The sequence below is a fragment of the Natator depressus genome, chromosome 1 (genome assembly GCF_965152275.1).
Source record: "Natator depressus isolate rNatDep1 chromosome 1, rNatDep2.hap1, whole genome shotgun sequence".
Lineage (NCBI taxonomy): Eukaryota > Metazoa > Chordata > Testudines > Cheloniidae > Natator > Natator depressus.
In genome coordinates, this window is record NC_134234.1 from 3,141,072 (window position 1) to 3,163,750 (window position 22,679).

The 22,679-nt window shown below is 47.7% G+C and overlaps 1 protein-coding gene and 1 pseudogene across 1 annotated transcript; one reads left to right on the top strand and one right to left on the bottom strand.

The window, feature by feature from the left end:
- Positions 1–7,637: 7,637 nt before the first annotated feature.
- Positions 7,638–8,258, top strand: LOC141981000 (olfactory receptor 52K1-like; annotated as a pseudogene).
- An 8,049-nt stretch (positions 8,259–16,307) lies between these two features.
- LOC141999504 (olfactory receptor 52K2-like) lies at positions 16,308–17,249 on the bottom strand. The gene has a single exon (XM_074973064.1). It carries the CDS (start codon positions 17,247–17,249, stop codon positions 16,308–16,310), a length of 942 nt encoding a protein of 313 aa, XP_074829165.1.
- Positions 17,250–22,679: the final 5,430 nt, after the last annotated feature.

Consider the following 22,679-nt stretch of genomic DNA (forward strand, 5'->3'; position numbering starts at 1 on the left):
GCTTCCCAGCTTATGGCTGCCTCTGCTGCTTAGCCAAAGGCCTTAGCCTAAGAACAGGGCCTCAGACTGTCACGGTGAGAGAAGGCCCTTACACAGATCCTTTCTTGTATACCTCTATTACTAGCTAAATGATAAACATATACCTACATTCTTAAAGTCTAGGCCTTTGCAGGAAGACCTGAATATCTATACACTAACAGTTATGATATGCTGAAACCCATTGTTCTATTGAAATATGTATATCATTAGTGCAGAGGGATAAGTGTTGTGTGGTTGTCACTAAAATATGCTGTGATCTGGGGAATCACCCAGATAGTAGCTCATCAGACAAAGCAACAAGGGAGGTAACCAACGCCTAGGTGGGCATCGAATAACCATCAACAACCATTGTCCAGCAAGGGAGATACAATGCAATGACTCACTTGCCCAACTCCACACCACGGGAATTGCTCAGCCTCGCCTAGTGAATCTGCAATGCCTACCAGACATGCCTGGACTTGTATTCTCCAAGCACATGGACTGAGGATATAAAATAGGGGATATAGTCCTCATGGTTTTTCCTTTCTCCTCCCCCACCTATGCTGAAGGCAATCAGAACGCTGGAGCTGAGGAGGCTGGTGCCCAGGCTAACAGGGAGAGCCTGCGTATGAAATACTGTAACCAACCTGCAGTATCCAGTGGGATGAGAAAAAATGACTTAGTCCAGATATTGCCTAGTCTAGTAAGGTTGGAAATTTAGACTGCATGCTTGTCTTTTATTATCCTTTGGTAACTACTCTGACTTTTTGCCTATCACTTATAATCACTTACAATCTATCTTTTGTAATCAATAAACATATTCTAATGTTTATCTTTACCAGTGAGTGTTACTGAAGTGCTTGGTAAATCTGCTCAGGTTTACAAAGGCAGGTGTATGTCTACTTTCCACTGATGAAGTGGCGAGCCAATTAATAAACTTGCATTGCTCAAGCAAAGGTCTTGAGCAGTGCAAGATGGTATATTCCTGAGGTACAAGGCTGGGAGCTGGAGGATTTGGCTGGTGCCTTTCTCTGTGTGATTCATAAGTGGCTCTGGGAGCATTCGTGCAATCGGGCTGGGTGAGGAGGCTACACATCTGGTTGTACTGAGTTGTACAGCACCTGGAGGGCTTCGCTGCTTGTCACCAGTTAGGCATTCTGAGAGAAAAGCCAGATCAATTTGTTCAGGGGGCACAGCTGTCCCACAGTCCAGGTTGCAGCCCGGCGATCCCATCATAGAATCATAGAATATCAGGGTTGGAAGGGACCTCAGGAAGTCATCTAGTCCAACCCTGTCAAGGTTCCTCCCCCACTCTGAACTCTAGGGTACAGATGTGGAGACCTGCATGAAAAACCTCCTAAGCTTATCTTTACCAGCTTAGGTCAAAACTTCCCCAAGGTACAAAATATTCCACCCTTTTGTCCTTGGATTGGCCGCTACCACCACCAAACAAATACTGGTTACTGGGGAAGAGCTGTTTGGACACGTCTTTCCCCCCAAAATACTTCCCAAACCTTGCACCCCACTTCCTGGACAAGGTTTGGTAAAAAGCCTCACCAATTTGCCTAGGTGACTACAGACCCAAACCCTTGGATCTGAGAACAATGAAAAAGCATTCAGTTTTCTTACAAAAAGACTTTTAATAGAAATAGAAGTAAATAGAAATAAAAAAAAATCCCCCCTGTAAAGTCAGGATGGTAGATACCTTACAGAGTAATTAGATTCAAAACATAGAGAACCCCTCTAGGCAAAAACCTTAAGTTACAAAAAAGATACACAGACAGAAATAGTTATTCTATTCAGCACAATTCTTTTCTCAGCCATTTAAAGAAATCATAATCTAACACGTACCTAGCTAGATTACTTACTAAAGTTCTAAGGCTTCATTCCTGGTCTATCCCCGGCAAAGACAAAATATAGACAGACACACATACACTTTGTTTCTCTCCCTCCTCCCAGCTTTTGAAAGTATCTTGTCTCCTCATTGGTCATTTTGGTCAGGTGCCAGCGAGGTTATCTTTAGCTTCTTAACCCTTTACAGGTGAGAGGAGATTTCCTCTGGCCAGGAGGGATTTTAAAGGGGTTTACCCTTCCCTTTATATTTATGACAAACCCCCTGCTCAAAGCAGGACCTATCCCCAACTAAAGCATCCCAGCCAGGGCTTTGTCAAGCCTGACCTTAAAAATATCTAAGGAAGGAGATTCCACCACCTCCCTAGGTAACCACCCTCCTAGTGAAAAAGGTTTTCCTAATATCCAACCTAAACCTCCCCCTCTGCAGCTTGAGACCATTACTCCTTGTTCTGTCATCAGCTACCACTGAGAACAGTCTAGATCCATCCTCTTTGGAACCCCCTTTCAGGTAGTTGAAAGCAGCTATCGAATCCCCCTCATTCTTCTCTTCTGCAGACTAAACAATCCCAGTTCCCTCATCTTCTCCCCATAAGTCATGTGTTCCAGTCCCCTAATCATTTTCGTTGCCCTCTGCTGGACTCTTTTGAGTTTTTCCACATCCTTCTTGTAGTGTGGGGCCCAAAACTGGACTCAGTACTCCAGATGAGGCCTCACCAATGTCGAATAGAGGGGAACGATCACGTCCCTCGATCTGCTGGCAATGCCCCTACATATACATCCCAAAATGCCATTGGCCTTCTTGGCAACAAGGGCACACTGTTGACTCATATCCAGCTTCTCGTCCACTGTAACCCCATCACAACCAGTATAGCTGTTCTTATCGTCTTGGTCATGCCCTCCTTGGAAACGATCAATTAATCCGTGGATTCTAACATTCCAGTTGTGCATCGTTCTGCTAGCTTTCACTAATATCAATCATATCAAATTTCTTGACTTCTCCTCTCCCTGGATTCATCTGTTCACCTGGTGGGGTTTCAGAGGGTTGGTGAGACCTAAAACCAAGGGGCTGGACACTTGTGCCTATCAAAGATCCCGTGGCACTTTATGAAGGATTTAGGAGCATTAGATCTGGTCCAATTTCAACCTGAGGAATTGCTTTGCATCTCCTGAAAGATTTCTTTGTAGATTCACCTGGCTGTGCATTTCTTTTCCACTTCATGCCCTTAACTCTTGCTGCGCTGTGCTAGACAGACAGGCAGAGAGAGGGCTGTGTGGAAAGAGGGATCAATGGAGTAGATAGGTGGAAGCAACTTGCCTGTTTCACCCTACAGCTGTCTGCATTTATGCAATGGGTGAAGTGACCCCATAAACGTGCTGCAACTTGCTATATAACCTGTCCTAACAGAGCTTGCTATAGAAACATTAGTTATGAACAATGCAGAGCAGTGAGTGGACAGCAAGGGGACATAGCACATCACACATTCAGACATCGAGACCTATGGGGGCCCAATCTGGACATATTTTGGCAGCCTTCATGGGATACATAGAATATCAGGGTTGGAAGGGACCTCAGGAGGTCACCTAAGTCCAATGCCCTGCTCAAAGCAGGACCAATCCCCATTTTTTTCCCCAGGTCCCTAAATGGCCCCCTCAAGGATTGAACTCACACCCCTGGGGTTAGCAGGCCAATGCTCAAACCACTGAGCTATCTCTTCCCCCCCTCACATCACACAGAGATCTGTTATAACTGCTGGATTATTGGGTGCTGCTGAATTACAAACGTTTCCACTATGCAATTGCTACCAATAACAACCACATGCCATTTGCTTTAGAAAAATGCATGGCCAGTTTCTGCCCCCTAGTCTATGTGCAGCAGGCCTGTTGAGAGAAATCTGGGGACCCTGGTACTTAATGTTCTCTGGGGCTGCCCTCCCTACAATTTCACTGTATTTACACAGACATTACAGACATGTTGGAGCCCCACCCTGAGCTTGGGGTTCCGGTACAATTGTTCCCCCTGCCCCCGTCAGCCCTTTGTGCAGCTCTCACTGTCTGTGATGGGAGTTGCCCCATGTCTCTGAGGGCAGAACCTGATCCACGCCTCTTAAAAATGAGGGACAGAAGCAATGAGAAGTGACGTGGAATCCAACCTTCACCCCCATCCCCCTATCAAAACAGGCCATAAGACAGAGTAGACTCCCAAAGAATCAGGAGTCAGGACCCTTCCTGGTGTAGTGACTTTGAAAGAATCTCCCAAATTAACAACACTTGGAAAAAAAACTTTATTTATATTGATATTTTTGCAAGGAGATTTTCCCGTCATTTCTGCTTGTCCCTGATGCACCCCATTCCCCAGCTCCCTTGAGGCACCGTATGCTCAGGCACAGGGAAAAGCAGGGAAAAGGGTTTGGGGGTTTCTGATGCCCACACAGCCAGTACTTATACCAGAGATGGCTGGTTGAAGAAGTGCACTTTGCACTTGGAGCGGAAGGTGGGGAGGGTTGGGAGTGGTCCTTAGTTCTCATGGGAGTGGTCCTTTTGTTCCACAGCCTGGGCTTGGCCCCTGGGAAAGGTCTAAATGAGCTTTTCACTCATGATAGAAAGTTCCACTGAGACTGAGGAACATGGGGGTCAGATCTTCATCCTTGGGATTTAGGTCCTTTTAGATATGCTGGGGCCAGGCCACTCAAAGATAGGTCAGTGACCTTGAACGTGCCTTGATTAGAAGGTTAATCCAAAGGGTCCCAGCCTGGTGACATGACTAACATCTAGGAAGACAAAGTAATACCTTTTATTAGGAAATGTAACAAGCTTCCAAGCTTACACAGAGCTCTTCATGGGGAGAACGGTGTATGGAGTTTCAGAGTAGCAGCCGTGTTAGTCTGTATTTGCAAAAAGAAAAGGAGGACTTGTGGCACCTTAGAGACTAACAAATTTATTTGAGCATAAGCTTTCATGGGCTACAGCTCACTTCATTGGATGCATTCAGTGGAAAATACAGTGGGGAGATTTATATACACAGAGAACATGAAACAATGGGTGTTACCATACACACTGTAAGGAGAAAAGAAAAGGAGTACGTGTGGCACCTTACAGACTAACCAATTTATTTGAGCATAAGTTTTCGTGAGCTACAGCTCACTTCATTGGATGTATACTGTGGAAAGTACAGAAGACCTTTTTATAAACATAAACCATGAAAAAATGGGTGTTTACCACTACAAAAGGTTTTCTCTCCCATCACCCCACTATCCTGCTGGTAATAGCTTATCTAAAGTGATCACTCTCCTTACACCTCTCTAAGGTGCCACAAGTACTCCTTTTCTTTTTGCAAATACAGACTAACACGGCTGTTACTCTGAAAACTGTAGGGAGAGTGATCACTTAAGATGAGCTAATACCAGCAGGAGAGCTGGGGGGCGGGGAGAAAACCTTTTGTAGTGATAATCAAGCTGGGCCATTTCCAGCAGTTGACAAGAATGTCTGAGCAACAGTGTGGGGTGGAGGGGGAAGTAAAAAAGGGGACATAGTTTTACTTTGTGTAATGACCCATCCACTCCCAGTCTCTATTCAAGCCTAAGTTAATTGTATCCAGAGCATGGAGTGTTTGTTTTCAAAGGGTTTGGGGATTTCCAGTGCCCAAATAGCCTATGCTCTTGCTAGAGAGGGCTGGTTGAAGAAGTGCACTTTGCACTTGGAGGGGAAGTTGGGGAGGTTTGGGAGTGGTCGTTAGTTCTCATGGGATTTTGCTCCACAGTCTGGGCCTGGCCCCTAGGAAAGATGTCTCTGATGTATAAATGAACTTTGCACCTGTTATGAATATAGGGGGAAGGGTAGCAACCTTTATGTATGCCAGCCCATTCAGTAGCATAAAGTCCCTCCTTGGCAGCTGTACTGGATTGCCTTACTGGTAAAGGGTTAAGCAGTTCAAATCACCTAGCTGGCACCGGAACAGAAGGACCAATGAGGAAAGAAGATACTTTCAAATCTGCGGGGGAAGGTTTTGTTTTGTTGTTCTGTGTTCCCTCTCTGGACGAAGGAAGAAGCCAAGCAGGTACAACATCTCTTGAAAAATATACCTGGAATAATCCATCTAAAACCACAAAAACTGTGAATAGGGCAAGAAAATGAGTTAGGTTATCTCTTGTTTTGGCTTGTGAATTTCCCTATGCTACAGAGGTAGTTTTATTCCTGTTTTTGTAACTATGAAGCTGAGCCCAGAGGAGAATTCTCTGTGTTTTAAATCTTTTCATTACCCTGTAAAGTTACCTTCCATCCTGATTTTGAAGGTGTGATGCTTTTACTTTTTTCTTTATAATAAAAGTTTTTCTTTTAAGAACCTGATTGATTTTGGTGTCCTTAAGACAAAGAGTCTAGTGTCTGCTCACATTGCTAAGCAATGGTTGGTATTTTATCCCCAAGCCTCCCCAGGAAAGGGGGTGAAGGGGCTTGGTGGGATATTTTGGGGTGATAAGGATTCCAAGTGACCCTTCCCAGAATTTTTGTGTAAATCACTTGGTGGTGGCAGCGCTATACCTTCCAAAGACAAGGGAAGGAATTTGTACCTTGGAGATGTTTTAACCTAAGTTCGTAGAATATAAGCTTAGGGGGTCTTTCATGCGGGTCCCCCCATCTGTACCCCAGAGTTCTGAGTGGGCGGAGTACCCTGACAGCACCCATTGAACCTGAGGAGCATGGGAGTCGGGTCTTCGACCCAAGGATTTAGGTCCTTTTATACATGCTAGGCCCAGGCCACTGAGTGCCTCAAAGATAGGCCAGAGACCTTGAACGTGCCTTGACTGGAAGTTTGAGCTGAAGGAGCCCAACCTGGGATGCTCTCAGGGCAGTGGTTTGCAAATGGTGGCTTGTGCCATCAGCAGATGGGGCTGTGGTGATCCCTAGTGTGCGGAAAACACCATTCTGTTCCACACATCATCACCTTGCATATATGGTGCATGCAAGGTCATGATGCACGGAGTACGCTATTTTGCTATAAAAAGTGGCATCCTCTGCACAGTGTGAACTCACAGGCACCCTACGTACAAAGTCACACTCTGTGGAACATGCCATTTTGCTGTCTGGGGTCCCAGGAGGAAACAGTTCATTAAAATGGGATTGTGCCAGCAAAAATTTTGGGAATCCCTGTCTCAGGGCTTGATTCAACTTTTAACTTACAATGAACAGGGTTGTTCAATGAGGGGCAGATTTTCTGTCTTCTTCTGTGCATTTAGAAATTCCTATATCTGAATCCATTGGGACTTATTGGGAGAACATTAGCTCAGTTTAAATGTCCCTTTCCCTTAGGCAGACCCTGCAGGTTTCCTAGCTCTCCTTTTTATGACAGAGGCACCTGCATGTTCTGTATGGGTCAGTGGAGGTGATAGAATACATGGACCTTTCAGTGTCTGTTCACGAGGTTAAATTTGTGACATGTTGGGCAAATTCTACCCTCTGATCCACACTGGGACCTTGGAAATGTGGACTTAGTTTGCTTTATTGCTTCTCATGATTGTAAATCAACCCTGGCCAGTAATGGCTATAGGCATGTTGCAGTCAGAACAGAATGGCTGGAATGGCTGAGATGTATAGTGGATTAGTTACGATTCAATGCCCATGTGATGTTAGGGGTCTATTGGATGAGCTACTGCTGAGAAAATACCACCTTGTCATGTTCCCATGAGATGGTTACTGATTCTTTTAATGGTTAGTTACAGGGGCAGGAATCAGCCGTGCCATGGAACTGAACGCACCCAACTGGCCCGACCATGGCAGCTTCCAACTGGACCACGCCCCACCTCTCCATCTTCATCCTCCTCGGCATCCCGGGGCTGGAGGCAGCACACGTCTGGATCTCCATCCCCTTTTGCTCCATCTACATTCTGTCCCTCCTGGGGAACGGCCTCCTCCTGGCTGTTATCAAGACCAAGCCGAGCCTCCACGAGCCCATGTACCTTTTCCTTTCCATGCTGGCGCTCGCCGACCTGGTCGTATCCACCACCACCCTGCCCATAACACTCTGCATATTCTGGTTCAGGGACTGGGCCATTCACACCAGTGCCTGCCTCACACAGATGCACTGCCTTCATCCATTGTCAGTCATGGATTCCGGGTTCATGCTGGCCATAGCCTTCGACTGCTACTTTGCTATTTGTAACCTGCTGTGACATTCGGCCGTCCTGACCTATCGGGCCATAGCCAAGATAGGGCTGGGTGTTGTGATGAGGGGGGATGTGTTAGTGGGTCCACACCCATTCCTGCTGAAATGGCTCCCGTACTGCAGGACCAATGTCATTTCTCACAGTTATTGTGAGTTAATGGCACTGGTGAAACTGGCCTGTGCAGACACAACAGACATGAAAGCCTACGGTCTGGTTGTGGCATTCTAACAGTGGGGTTAGATTTTATCCTTGTTGTCCTGTCCTACGTCCAGATCCTCTGACCCATCTTCAAGCGTCCCTACAGCAGCCTGCTTCTTCCCAGCTCCCTCCTAGAGTCCCTACAGCAGCCTGCTCCTTCCCCAGCCTCTCCTGGAATCCCTACAGCAGCCTGATACTTCCCAGAATAGGTTCTGGAACTAGGGGTATGGGGGTGGGGGTGCCATTCCCCCTGGCTAGAAGTGGTTTCCATCATATGCACAATTTACAGTTTGGTTCAATGGCTCTCAGCATCCCCACTATAAAAACTGCTCCAGCACTGCTCCTTCCCAGACCCCTCCTAGGCTCCCTACAGGAGCCTGCTCCATTCTAGGGCCTCTTGTAGTGTCCCTACCACAGCCTGCTCCTTCCCAGGGTCTCTCCTAACATCCGTACAGCAGCCTGCTTCTTTCCAGGGCCTCTCATAGTATCCCTACTGCACCCTGCTCTTTCCCTGGATCTCTTCAGCACAGCTCTTGCTTCCTTCCTGGAATCTCCACCCTTGTGAAGACAAAAAGAAAAGGAGTACTTGTGGCACCTTAGAGACTAACCAATTTATTTGAGCATAAGCTTTCGTGAAGTGAGCTGTAGCTGAGCCTGAGCGAGTGTCTGATTGGCTGGTAGCCTGCAGGGGGCGGGCCTTGGGGCTGTCTGCTTGTTTGTTTCAGGGAAGCCTGGCTGTTTAAAAATAGCCAGAGCTTCGCGAATCAGCTGAGCAGCGGGGGACAGCAGAGCAGCACACAGCAGGAGTTTGCCTGGGAGTTCGCCTGGAGTGAGCCCAGTGAGGCTTACAACTTGCCAACTTCTCCGAGGAAGCTCATAGTAGGAAGGTGATATGGAAGGGGGGGGTTCAGCTGTTGTGACCTGCACTGGATGTGCCATGTTTGTCTTTCTTCCACAGGACAGAAGCGACTTTGTCTGTACAAAGTGCAAGCTGGTCTCCATATTGGAAGAGAAGATTGAAGGTCTGGAGCAACAGATAACGACCCTGCGTTGCATACGAGAATCTGAGGATTTTCTGGACAAACGTCAGGATATGCTTCTACAGGCGCAAAGCTCTAAAGATTTAGAGCAGGTTGCACTGCGGAGCCAAGAGGCCAGTGAAGAAGCTTGGCAACATGTGACCTCCAGAAGAAGAAGGGGGAACGTCCGAGTTCCAGCAACGCAGACACAGGTAACTAACCGCTTTCATGTTCTCTCCACAGGTACCATTGCGGAGAGTGGACCAGACGATACATCTGGGGGGAGAAAGCAGGAGACTCCACTGGTTGGAAGGCATGAGATGCGATGTCCTGAGGTTGGGCGTTCCACGACCACCACTCCCAAGAGGAGGAGGCGGGTGGTGGTGGTCGGGGACTCTCTCCTCCGGGGGACTGAGTCATCTATCTGCCGCCCTGACCGGGAAAACCGAGAAGTCTGCTGCTTGCCAGGGGCTAAGATTCGCGATGTGACAGAGAGACTGCCGAGACTCATCAAGCCCTCGGATCGCTACCCCTTCCTGCTTCTCCACGTGGGCACCAATGATACTGCCAAGAATGACCTTGAGCGGATCACTGCGGACTACGTGGCTCTGGGAAGAAGAATAAAGGAGTTTGAGGCGCAAGTGGTCTTCTCGTCCATCCTCCCCGTGGAAGGAAAAGGCCAGGGCAGGGACCGTCGAATCGTGGAAGTCAACGAATGGGTACGCAGGTGGTGTCGGAGAGAAGGCTTTGGATTCTTTGACCATGGGATGGTGTTCCATGAAGGAGGAGTGCTGGGCAGAGACGGGCTCCATCTTACGAAGAGAGGGAAGAGCATCTTTGCGAGCAGGCTGGCTAACCTAGTAAGGAGGGCTTTAAACTAGGTACACCGGGGGAAGGAGACCAAAGCCCTGAGGTAAGTGGGAAAACGGGATACCGGGAGGAAGCACAGGCAGGAACGTCTGTGAGGGGAGGGCTCCTGCCTCATACTGAGAACGAGGGACGATCAGCAGGTTCTCTTAAGTGCTTATATACGAATGCACAAAGCCTTGGAAACAAGCAGGGAGAACTGGAGGTCCTGGTGATGTCAGGGAATTATGACGTGATTGGAATAACAGAGACTTGGTGGGATAACTCACATGACTGGAGTACTGTCATGGATGGTTATAAACTGTTCAGGAAGGACAGGCAGGGCAGAAAAGGTGGGGGAGTAGCACTGTATGTAAGGGAGCAGTATGACTGCTCACACTCCGGTACGAAATTGCAGAAAAACCTAAGTGTCTCTGGATTAAGTTTAGAAGTGTGAGCAACAAGAGTGATGTAGTGGTGGGAGTCTGCTATAGACCACCGGATCAGGGGGATGAGGTGGATGAGGCTTTCTTCCGGCAACTCGCGGAAGTTACTAGATCGCACGCCCTGGTTCTCATGGGTGACTTCAATTTTCCTGATATTTGCTGGGAGAGCAATACAGCGGTGCATAGACAATCCAGGAAGTTTTTGGACAGCGTAGGGGACAATTTCCTGGTGCAAGTGCTAGACGAGCCAACTGGGGGGGAGCTTTTCTTGACCTCCTGCTCACAAACAGGGAAGAATTAGTGGGGGAAGCAAAAGTGGATGGGAATCTGGGAGGCAGTGACCATGAGATAGTCGAGTTCAGGATCCTGACACAGGGAAGAAAGGTAAACAGCAGGATACGGACCCTGGACTTCAGGAAAGCAGACTTTGACTCCCTCAGGGAGCAGATGGGTAAGATCCCCTGGGGGACTAACATGAAGGGGAAAGGAGTCCAGGAGAGCTGGCTGTATTTCAAGGAATCCCTGTTGAGGTTACAGGGAGAAACCATCCCGATGAGTCGAAAGAATAGTAAATATGGCAGGCAACCAGCTTGGCTTAATGGTGAAATCCTAGCGGATCTTAAACATAAAAAAGAAGCTTACAAGAAGTGGAAGGTTGGACATATGACCAGGGAAGAGTATAAAAATATTGCTCGGGCATGTAGGAATGAAATCAGGAGGGCCAAATCGCACCTGGAGCTGCAGCTAGCAAGAGATGTCAAGAGTAACAAGAAGGGTTTCTTCAGGTATGTTGGCAACAAGAAGAAAGCCAAGGAAAGTGTGGGCCCCTTACTGAATGAGGGAGGCAACCTAGTGACAGAGGATGTGGAAAAAGCTAATGTGCTCAATGCTTTTTTTGCCTCTGTCTTCACTAACAAGGACAGCTCCCAGACTGCTGCGCTGGGCATCGCAACATGGGGAGTAGATGGCCAGCCCTCTGTGGAGAAAGAGGTGGTTAGGGACTATTTAGAAAAGCTGGACGTGCACAGGTCCATGGGGCCGGACGAGTTGCATCCGAGAGTGCTAAAGGAATTGGCGGATGTGATTGCAGAGCCATTGGCCATTATCTTTGAAAACTCATGGCGAACGGGGGAAGTCCCAGATGACTGGAAAAAGGCTAATGTAGTGCCAATCTTTAAAAAAGGGAAGAAGGAGGATCCTGGGAACTACAGGCCAGTCAGCCTCACCTCAGTCCCCGGAAAAATCATGGAGCAGTCCTCAAGGAATCAATCCTGAAGCACTTAGACGAGAGTAAAGTGATCAGGAACAGTCAGCATGGATTCACCAAGGGAAGGTCATGCCTGACTAATCTAATCGCCTTCTATGATGAGATTACTGATTCTGTGGATGAAGGGAAAGCAGTGGATGTATTGTTTCTTGACTTTAGCAAAGCTTTTGACACTGTCTCCCACAGTATTCTTGTCAGCAAGTTAAAGTATGGGCTGGATGAATGTACTATAAGGTGGGTAGAAAGTTGGCTAGATTGTCGGGCTCAACGGGTAGTGATCAATGGCTCCATGTCTAGTTGGCAGCCGGTGTCAAGTGGAGTGCCCCAGGGGTCGGTTCTGGGGCCGGTTTTGTTCAATATCTTCATAAATGATCTGGAGGATGGTGTGGATTGCACTCTTAGCAAATTTGCGGAGGATACTAAACTGGGAGGAGTGGTAGATACATTGGAGGGCAGAGATAGGATACAGAGGGACCTGGATAAATTGGAGGATTGGGCCAAAAGAAACCTGATGAGGTTCAATAAGGATAAATGCAGGGTCCTGCACTTAGGACGGAAGAACCCAATGCACAGCTATAGACTAGGGACCGAATGGCTAGGCAGCAGTTCTGCGGAAAAGGACCTAGGGGTTACAGTGGACGAGAAGCTGGATATGAGTCAGCAGTGTGCCCTTGTTGCCAAGAAGGCCAATGGCATTTTGGGATGTATAAGTAGGGGCATAGCGAGCAGATCGAGGGACGTGATCATTCCCCTCTATTCGACATTGGTGAGGCCTCATCTGGAGTACTGTGTCCAGTTTTGGTCCCCACACTACAAGAAGGATGTGGATAAATTGGAGAGAGTCCAGCGAAGGGCAACAAAAATGATTAGGGGTCTGGACTTATGAGGAGAGGCTGAGGGAACTGGGATTGTTTAGTCTGCGGAAGAGAAGAATGAGGGGGGATTTGATAGCTGCTTTCAACTACCTGAGAGGTGGTTCCAAAGAGGATGGTTCTAGACTATTCTCAGTGGTAGAAGATGACAGGACAAGGAGTAACGATCTCAAGTTGCAGTTGGGGAGATTTCGGTTGGATATTAGGAAAAACTTTTTCTCTAGGAGGGTGGTGAAACACTGGAATGCGTTACCTAGGGAGGTGGTAGAATCTCCTTCCTTAGAAGTTTTTAAGGTCAGGCTTGACAAAGCCCTGGCTGGGATGATTTAATTGGGGATTGGTCCTGCTTTGAGCAGGGGGTTGGACTAGATGACCTCCTGAGGTCCCTTCCAACCCTGATATTCTATGATTCTGTGATTCTATGAAAATCAGTTGTGGTGGGATTGTGTTTCTGCTCAACCTGCTAGGAGCTGAAAAATCACTCTAAGAGGCTGACCTGCCAAGGTCACGGCAGAGAGGCAGGTTGTAGCAGATGGTCATTAATGGGTGCTCAGAGGTGGGGCCAGAGAGAGCAGGGAGCCATGGCTGGCGGGGCAGCAAGGAGCAGTGGCTGGTGGAGTGGCCAGCCAGATCAAGTGCTCAGATGGCAGAGCAAGCAAGGTGCCTTCTTCCTCATGTGGGAGGTGAACTCACACAGATGCATCTCTGAACCCTGGGTCCTTACTGACCAAGGACAATCACTGTGAGTGGGGTATGGTGAGGGAGCAGAAGGGGACACAGAAAAGGAACTCTTGGTTGTAGAACTCAAGAACATGAGGCAGAAGATCCTGCTTAAGCCGGTTCTATGTTATATTGTTGAAAAGGAACCCCTAGATACTGAAAACAGCCCTGGTTGCTGCTGCTCCACCTGGCAGAAGGTTTACACTTATGGCTGGAATTGGGCACAGGGGCATGCCAGCTTGCAGTCTGCATTTAAGGGCCAGCATAACAGGTTTTTTTAAGAGCCTGCCCCTGAAAGGGGACACCTGGACTGCAGAAGTGACCGAGCGCTGAGGAAAGAAGTTTCTGCTCTGTATGACACGAGGGCTAGCACAGCAGAGAACGAGGAAATTGTGAACATTGCTAGAAAACTGACAGCTGGATCTGTGTCTAGACATACCCAAAAGCATGGGATGGGACGGGGTCAGGCCAGGATGACGGGAACCCTCTCCATCTTCTTTAGTTACATGGGTAGCGGTGACGTTTTTACACTTTGCACTGGATTTCAAAAATAGCAGCTGAACCCAGCACAGACAGGAGAGAAATGCTTCAGAAGTGGCCAGGGAAAGGGGGTGAGCTGCACCTCACCTGGGAGTGACTGTATAGGAAGGCAGCCTCTTCTGGGCTCCCCCGTCCCCCACAATTTGGGCTCTATAACTGTTCTTAATGCTTAATACTATGCATACTTAAATGATTGGAATATATATTGCATGTGGTGTTAAAGCCACGTCAGTCCCAGGACATTAGATTACCTGGGTGAGGAATATCTTTTATTGGACCAGCTTCTGTTGGTGAGAGAGCTGTGGAAGCCCAAAAGCTTGTCTCTCTCACCAACCATTGCTCAGTGTCCTGAGATTGGGACTGGATGTCTTTGGAAAAGTACATCCTCTTACTGAACCATAAGATATGGACTTATTGCTGGAACTGTTGTGGTGAAGTCCTCGGGCCTGTGCCAGGCAGGGGGTCAGATGAGATAGTCAGTGAAGCTCCTTCTGGCCTGGGAACCAAGGGAAGATTCTGAGGGGGAGAGAGGCACCCGGCTGGGAGTGAGAGGATGGGCGGCATGGGGAAGAGGGGCAGCCCGCTGGGCATGAGAGGGAAGGTGACGGGGGGGAGGAGCAGTGGGCTGGGTGTGAGAGGGAGCATGGCAGGAGGAAAGAGGGGCAGTCAGCTGGGCAGGGGGTAAAGGGATGTTATACAGATAAATTAAAAACCAGCAGGATCTTATTAAAAGGATAAGGCAAAATACCACATTTATTGTGAATACAGAACAAATCATAGTAAGCAGTTATAGCTATAACATTCCATTCAATCTCATATTTATTCACACATTCATTCATACACACACACACACAGACACACAGGTTCTGCAAGGTTGTTATCATAGTTACCAGCCTTAGAGTTGCTCATGCCAAGCCACGGGCCAGGTGGCCTGGACATGAGGAGGGAGCAGGGCCTTGTCAGATGCTCATCTGATGTTCCTGGAAGTTGGTTTGCAGAATCAGACCCCAAAGTTCTCACTTTCTAGAGTCCATTTTTATAGGAATTTCTTCCTATGCCAGTCTATGGGAATTGCTTCATCATGCTGTTGCTGAATCAATCAGCAGATGTCACATTCCTGACGGCTCCGTGCTGCTAGATGTTATCTTGTTCTTTGGTTCTCCCATTCTTGAGGCTGTCGGGTGGATTCCAGTCTGCCCTCCGGGGGTCCTCTGGTTATTTCCACTTGATGCCTTCTTCAGCCCATGGACACTGGATTCTTAGGCTGGCACCTCCCTGATCATTCAGTTATTATCCACACCAAGCATCCATCCACATACATCCTCTATGTCTGTTTTAATCACAATTGTTAACACAACAAAAGGGCGGGGAGTCTCTGGGTGCTGTTTCTGTTGTTACAGAGTATTGCTTTGAGTCTCTCTCTGTGTGAATTGCTTTGAGAACAGACTCTGTCTTAGAATGTACTAACGCAATTAGCAGCTTGCAAGTTTCACGCATAGGGGGAGAGAAACAGTACCAAAAACCAAGAGACCTCTTAATTAGTAATACCCTGGAATTTAAACTATGGGGAATCAAACTCATTTGTGATTTTAATACAGAACTTCTTTAATATGATCCAACAGGGACACCTGGCTGGGTGTGAGAGGGTGTGTGGCGGGTGGCAGAGGCATGAGAGGGTGGACATGAGAGGGTGCATGGCAGGGAAACAGGTAGTCGGCTGGGCATGAGTTTGCTATGTGGTAGATTGGGAGTCTGGTCTTGTGGTTCAGGCTCTGGACCAGGGCTCAGATCTGTGTTAAGTGGCTCAGGCCGGAGTCTGGCATAATCCAATCTCCTCCGTTTGACAATGACCAGATCAGGTTCAAACCCCCTGCATGGGGCAGCTGGTGGTAACCTACCCCCAGGGGACTATTTCTCCTCACGCCCAATAGGGAGAGCTTGGCTGGCTTTCTCTTAGACTCCCTGTGTGATGTTGGGCAAGTCCTTGGGCTCTCTTGGCCTCATTCCCCACCTGTGATCTGGGATGACCACAACCCTGCTTTGCCCACGGTTGGTCCGTCTTGTCTGTTTGGATTGAAGCCCATGGGGCAGGGATGGTCTCTAGCATTATGTCACAGAGCACCTCACACAAGGAGGCCCTGATCTTGATTGGGCCAACAAAAATGACAAGTGATAACAATGTTCTGGAGCAGTGAAAAGTCGAAGCTCTGTTGTGCTGCAGACCCAGACAAGCCTGTTTATTAGCCCTGCTGTTCAGTAAGGCTGAGAAGGGGTTCCACCGTTGGGGGTGACTGAGCCGTCTGGATCCCCGACCCTGCTGGCCCTGGCACCCATCTTGCTCCCCAGCCGCTGACCCGTCCCGTTCGCCTTCAGGCTGATTTGATGCCCAAGATGTGGAGCACCCTCTGCCTGATCCCAGGGGTCCTCACCCCATAGATGATGGGGTTCATCATCGGAGGGAAGAGCAGGTAAATGTTGGCACTGAGGATGTGAACGTGGGGAGCCACGTGGCCAAAGCGGTGGGAGAGGAAGTTGAAGAGCGCGGGGATGTAAAACACCAGCATGACACAGACATGGGAACTGCAGGTGCCGAGGGACTTCTGCCGTGCCTTCTTGGAGGGGAATCTGAAGACGGCCCAGAGGATCAGGATGTAGGACAGGACAATGAGGATAAAATCTGATCCCGCGGCAAGAAACGCTACTGCTAGACTATAGGCACTCATGACCGTTGTGTCTGCACAGGCCAGTTTCACCATCGCCATGAACTCACAATAGGTGTGAGAAATGATTCTTGTCCTGCAGTACGGGAGTCGCTGAAGCAGGAATGGGTGTGGGCCTAATAACACGCATCCCCTCATCACAACGCCCAACCCTATCTTGGTTATGGCCCTATTGGTCAGGATGGCCGAGTGTCGCAGCGGGTTACAGATAGCAACGTAGCGATCAAAGGCCATGGCCAGCATGAACCCAGACTCCATGGTAGTAACTGAGTGAATCAAAAAAATCTGGGCCAGGCAACTGTTGATGTGAATAGCCTTTTCTCTGAACCAGAAAATGCAGAGGGTTTTGGGCAGAGTGGTGGTGGATACGACCAGGTCGGCGAGCGCCAGCATGGAAAGGAAAAGGTACATGGGCTCGTGGAGGCTCGGCTCGGTCTTGATAACAGCCAGGAGGAGGCCGTTCCCCAGGAGGGACAGAATGTAGATGGAGCAAAAGGGGATGGAGATCCAGACGTGTGCTGCCTCCAGTCCCGGGATGCCGAGGAGGATGAAGGTGGAGGGGTTGGGCGTGGTCCAGTTGGAAGCTGCCATGGCGGGGTCGGTTGGGTACGTTCAGTTCCACGGCACGGCTACTTCCTGTCCCTGTAACTAACGATTAAAAGAATCAGTAACTGTCTGATGGGAACCCAACAAGACGGCGTTTTTTCAGCATTAGTTCTTCACCCGTCCTGTGCCAATGCCACATGAAGAGCGAGTCACAAATAACCTATTCCTGGCTCCTGCACCGCAGCCATTCCACCCTCATTACAGAGACAATAAGCGGTAAGTGAGGGCTCTGTAGCAGTTCAAAGCTCTGTTTCTTTTTCTCTACACTCCTCTCATTAGATGCACTATGAACTGTCCATGAAAAACTTGCCTTAAAATAGATTCATCAGGCCCAGTCCTGAGCTGGCATAAATGGGCAGAGAGCTATTAGAGTTGTACACATGTACAGGAGCTGGAGATCTGGCCCATTGCGGGCAGCTGAAAGAAAGACCTGATTCAAACCATTTTTACAAATTGTGCACTGCCTCCTGAATACCTGCAGCAGGGGAGCGGAGGGAAAGTGATGTGAGCATTACCATTCACGTGGGTAAAGGATTTGGATGGCTCAGCCCTGATTCTTGTGGGACAGAGGCAGCCTCTGTCAGTCAAAGATGAGGTCTATTGGAATGGCATGGGGGATTGTAGATTGGCTCCCCCAAAGCTTTCTCCAGGGCTGTCAAGCCAGCATCAATTCCAGCAATAAATTCACATGAGAGGAGAAAACCCTTCAGCCGGACTGATTCTGTTGTGCCTAAAGTCTCTTGTTTCAGGATTCACAGCTAGGGAAAACCTGCCATGATGGGATAGGAAGAGGCAGAGGGGGGATAGACTCTAAGACCCAGGAGTGCCCCAAATTTCCGGGTGTCCTACACATATGCCTAAGGACGGCCCTGGTGCCAGGAGACACAGGGCTGAGCTCCTCATATTCCTGGGACAGATGTGGCCTTTTTCACAGCCCTGCCTTTTGGAGGAAGGACCCAGGAGGTTCATATCAGGCATTTGACCATGGAGCTCTCTGAGCCCAGGTGTCCTATGGACATTGGATGGATCTTTGCACACAAAGCACCCAAAGGATTGGGAACAAATGATTTCATGACGGGAACGCAGGGCACGCCTTGCCTACTTCTCCCCCAGTGATGTTCTCACGCCTCTGCCTAGGGCGTGCGGGTTTGTCTACACAGCAGCCGGAAACGTCGCTCCCAGCCCTGAGAGAGCCAGCATGCTAAACACAGCAGGGTAGCCATGGTGATGCAGGGGGCAGAATTCAAGCCCAGGGGTATCCCTAGCTGTGTATTTGGGAGGCTGGCCTGTCCCACTACTCACACCATGCCAGCTGTAGCTCACGAAAGCTTATGCTCAAATAAATTTGTTAGTCTCTAAGGTGCCCCAAGTACTCCTCTTCTTTTTGCGAATACAGACTAACACGGCTGCTACTCTGAAACCTACACTTCTATTTGTAGTGAGAGAGCTGGGTCAGAACTAGTGTGGGTGCATCTGCCCAAGCTGGGAATTACACCTACACGTGTAGCCCGCCTTCCTCTAATGAACCCTTTTGGAGGGGAGGTGGGGGGTGAGGGGAACTTGGCTGCTGGTGGAGTCAGCACCTATGGCGGGCTGCAGGAAATAACTCCAAAGGCCATGTGTTTGAGATCCCTGATCTAATTGCAGTGTACTAGTGTCTTCGTGCAAGCTAGGAGAACTTCAACCAGCTCCTGGCCTGGTTTTTCCGGGGTCACTGGATGCAAAGTAGAGGTTGGGGCTCGTGTATACATGGGGCTGTTCTGGTTTAACGTAGGGTGCAATTTTATACTCATTCAGTTAAATTGGTGCAAAAGACTTTGTGGACATTTTGATTTCAGACTAAGAATGGCTTATTGCAATTAAGTTTAAGAAGATTAGGGAGAAATTTAAACCAAAATAAAAGTGACCACACAAGGGTTTGCATCTGTTTAACTAAATTAGTTTCATTGAAACTATAATGCATTACCAGTTGTTTATTCCCACACTGATGTTTATTTTGTCTAAGTTCAAGCCTTTCAGCTTTATCATAGTGGGAGAGTGTCCATCCGGGGGGGTCTATATGTTTCCCCAGGATATTGAAGCCAGTAGTGATGTCAAGGGTATTGTTCACTCTTCATTTTGCAGTTATTTATGGGAAGTCTTCCCTCACCTCAAATACAACAGCTTTTGGATTTATACATTTAAAGAAGCACACCTGGAGTTGCAATTCCAGCAAACACACCACCCAGGAGTGCCTTATTTTTTTTAATTTTTGAACATTCACCACTTGATCTGAAACACAAAACAAATCTTTTATTTTATATAGCGGGAGGTTACATAATAATACAAACTAAACATATTAATTTGTACTTAGACCAGCTGGCTGAGCTTCCCCGCCTCCCCCCCACCTTTCTCAGGAGTGGGTTCTTAATTATTTGTTATTGTGCTCCAAACGCCATTTTGGGGTCTAGCATGTGCAGTAATTTTAATTTGTTTGGGGCTGATTAGGGTTTTCTTTTTTTTAGGTTTCAGAGTAACAGCCGTGTTAGTCTGTATTCGCAAAAAGAAAAGGAGGACTTGTGGCACCTTAGAGAATAACCAATTTATTGGTTAGTCTCTAAGGTGCCACAAGTACTCCTTTTCTTCTTTTTTTTACTGTTTTATCTGTGAGGAGTGGAATCATTTTAGTGTTGATGGGGTTTTTTGTACACATTTCTAACTGATAAACAGTGGGACTTGCCTTATTGCAAATTTTTACAGGCCTGCCCAGACTGGACTTAGAGCATGTTTTTTTTTTTTTTTAATTAGTCGCTACATAACCATATTCCCTATCTGCCACTCCTGGGGCTCTGCATTGGATCCATTTTTTTATTTTTTCCCCCAATATTAACTCTAGGGCCCCAGCAACCTGCCTAGGAGTACTCGTGACAACTTTTAACAGCCGCTGCATCCATTGGTCTGTAAGGACTCGAGGTTGCAGGTTATCGGGTGGTGTCCCATCTACCCACCTTTGTTCTGGAAGGAACACATCTCTTCCAGTCATTGCCTTGAATGCGGTAACTTCATGGGGGCCACAGCTGATGTCCCAGTTTTTACCCGGCAGGTTCACTACTTTCTTTAGAGCTGTTTTAAGAGTGTGGTTAATTTTTTTTCTATTTGGCCTGAACTTTGAGAGTGCCCTGCTATGTGCAGTCTCTGCTTAATTTCTAATGCTTGACAAATTCCTTTGGTGATATTCCCAATGAAGGGAATTCCCCTTGATCTGAATTAATTTTGGGGGGGATTCCTCACCATGTTATTACCTACTTAATGAGCACCTGGGCTGTTATTTGGGCTGTATTATTTTCGGTTGTGATTGCTTCATTCCATTTAGTAAATGGATCAACAATCACTAAACAATACAGATTAACCCTGGCCGTTCTTGGCAAAGGGCCAATGTAATCAATCTCGAAATGGGCCCAAGGTGCTTCAATCCTCTGGTTTCTTAGAGGTCCTTTGATTACTTTGGAATCAGCATTATTTGCTGCACAGGGCAGACAGTTATTTACAAACTGTCCCACATTACTGCTTACATTTGGCCACCAGCTGGTGGCTTGCAATCTAGCCAAGGTTGATTTTATTTTTTTTACTTTCAAATGCCCCCCATGGGCTAAATAAATCATTTGTGTTCTTAATACTGTGGGTATCACCCAAACTACTCCTTCTTTCTTGCCAATCTTAGTGGCTAGAATTAATTTGGATTCATTTTGCCACACTTTCCATTCTCTGTATTGCTTTCTTGCTACGATCTGTGCTAGACGGGGATCCTGACTTTGAAGGGTGATTAAATCTATTTGTTTAGCATTTCCTTTCTCTCCTTCCCTTGCCCCTTGTTTTGCTTCCTGATCAGCCCGGTTATTCCATTTTTCTTCCTCAGATTTTTTTTAAGGAGCATTACCCTTTTTTTAGATGTGTTAGTGTATTCCATGCCTTTGCTAAAGACCACACGTACATTAACTTGTCAGCATGCTCTGTGGGCTTCCCATCTGCAGATTTCATGCCTTTTTTTTTTACTTGGGAACCCAGTGCACGAGGGCACAGGGGACCCAATCTGAATCAGTAAAACGGCCACCCTCTGAGTGGTGGGGGTATGTTCAAGGGCTACTGCGGTGGCCACAATCGCAGCTGCCTGGGCAGAGTGCAGCAGGCACTGTCCTCTAAATACACCCTTAGTAGGAAATTGTACAGCACCATATCCTGTGTATGGCTTCCCCTTTTTGTGAAAACAAGAGCCATATGTAAACCATATCACATTCACCTTGTCCTGTATTTCATTTAACACAGCTCCTGCCTCAAAGGGTGAGGAGTCTAGGGGTACTGGCTCTGGTAAGGGACACTCATACTCCTCACCCTCGATCATGAGACCGTAGGGTACTGGGGGACACCACTGGAGTGGGGGGTTATATTTACATTTGTATTTAACAAGGCTAGGGTCCACTTTTCTAGTCTGTGGATGGACACGTGGACATTCTTAATTTTTTTTAGTGAGCACATACTTTACTGGGGAGTGGGCAGTTTTTAATAACACTGGGAACAATACCACCAGATATTCTTAATGCTTCTAAGCCCAAACTAATGCTAAAAAGCTTTATTTTTTTTACATGGAGTAAACCCACTTTCTATTTTATTTAAAATTTTGAAGGCATAAGCCACAGGACAGAGTCTTGTTCCATGATTCTGACTTAGCAGATCTTCTAATCCCTTTTCTGTAGTTGCCAGCTATAACACAAATGGTTGTTCCACCTGAGGATATGCCAAAGATGGGGCCTCAACTAAAGCCTGCTTTAACTGGATCGTGGCTTCCTGCTGTGGGTGATCCCAGTTCCGTTCATAGAATCATAGAATATCAGGGTTGGAAGGGACCTCTGGAGGTCATCTAGTCCAACCCCCTGCTCAAAGCACGACCAATCCCCAATTAAATCATCCCAGCCAGGGCTTTGTCAAGCCTGACCTTAAAAACTTTTAAGGAAGGGGATTCCACCACCTCCCTAGGTAACGCATTCCAGTGTTTCACCACCCTCTTGGTGAAAAAGTTTTTCCTAATATCCAACCTAAATCTTCCCCACTGCAACTTGAGACCATTACTCCTTGTCCTGTCATCTGCTATCACTGAGAACAGTCTAGATCCATCCTCCTTGGATCCACCTTTCAGGTAGTTGAAAGCAGCTATCAAATCCCCCCTCATTCTTCTCTTCTGTAGACTAAACAATCCCAGATCCCTCAGGCTCTCCTCATAAGTCATGTGTTCCAGACCCCTAATCATTTTTGTTGCCCTTCGCTGGACTCTCTCCAATTTATCCACATCCTTCTTGTAGTGTGGGGCCCAAAACTGGACACAGTACTCCAGATGAGGCCTCACCAATGTCGAATAGAGGGGAATGATCACGTCCCTCGATC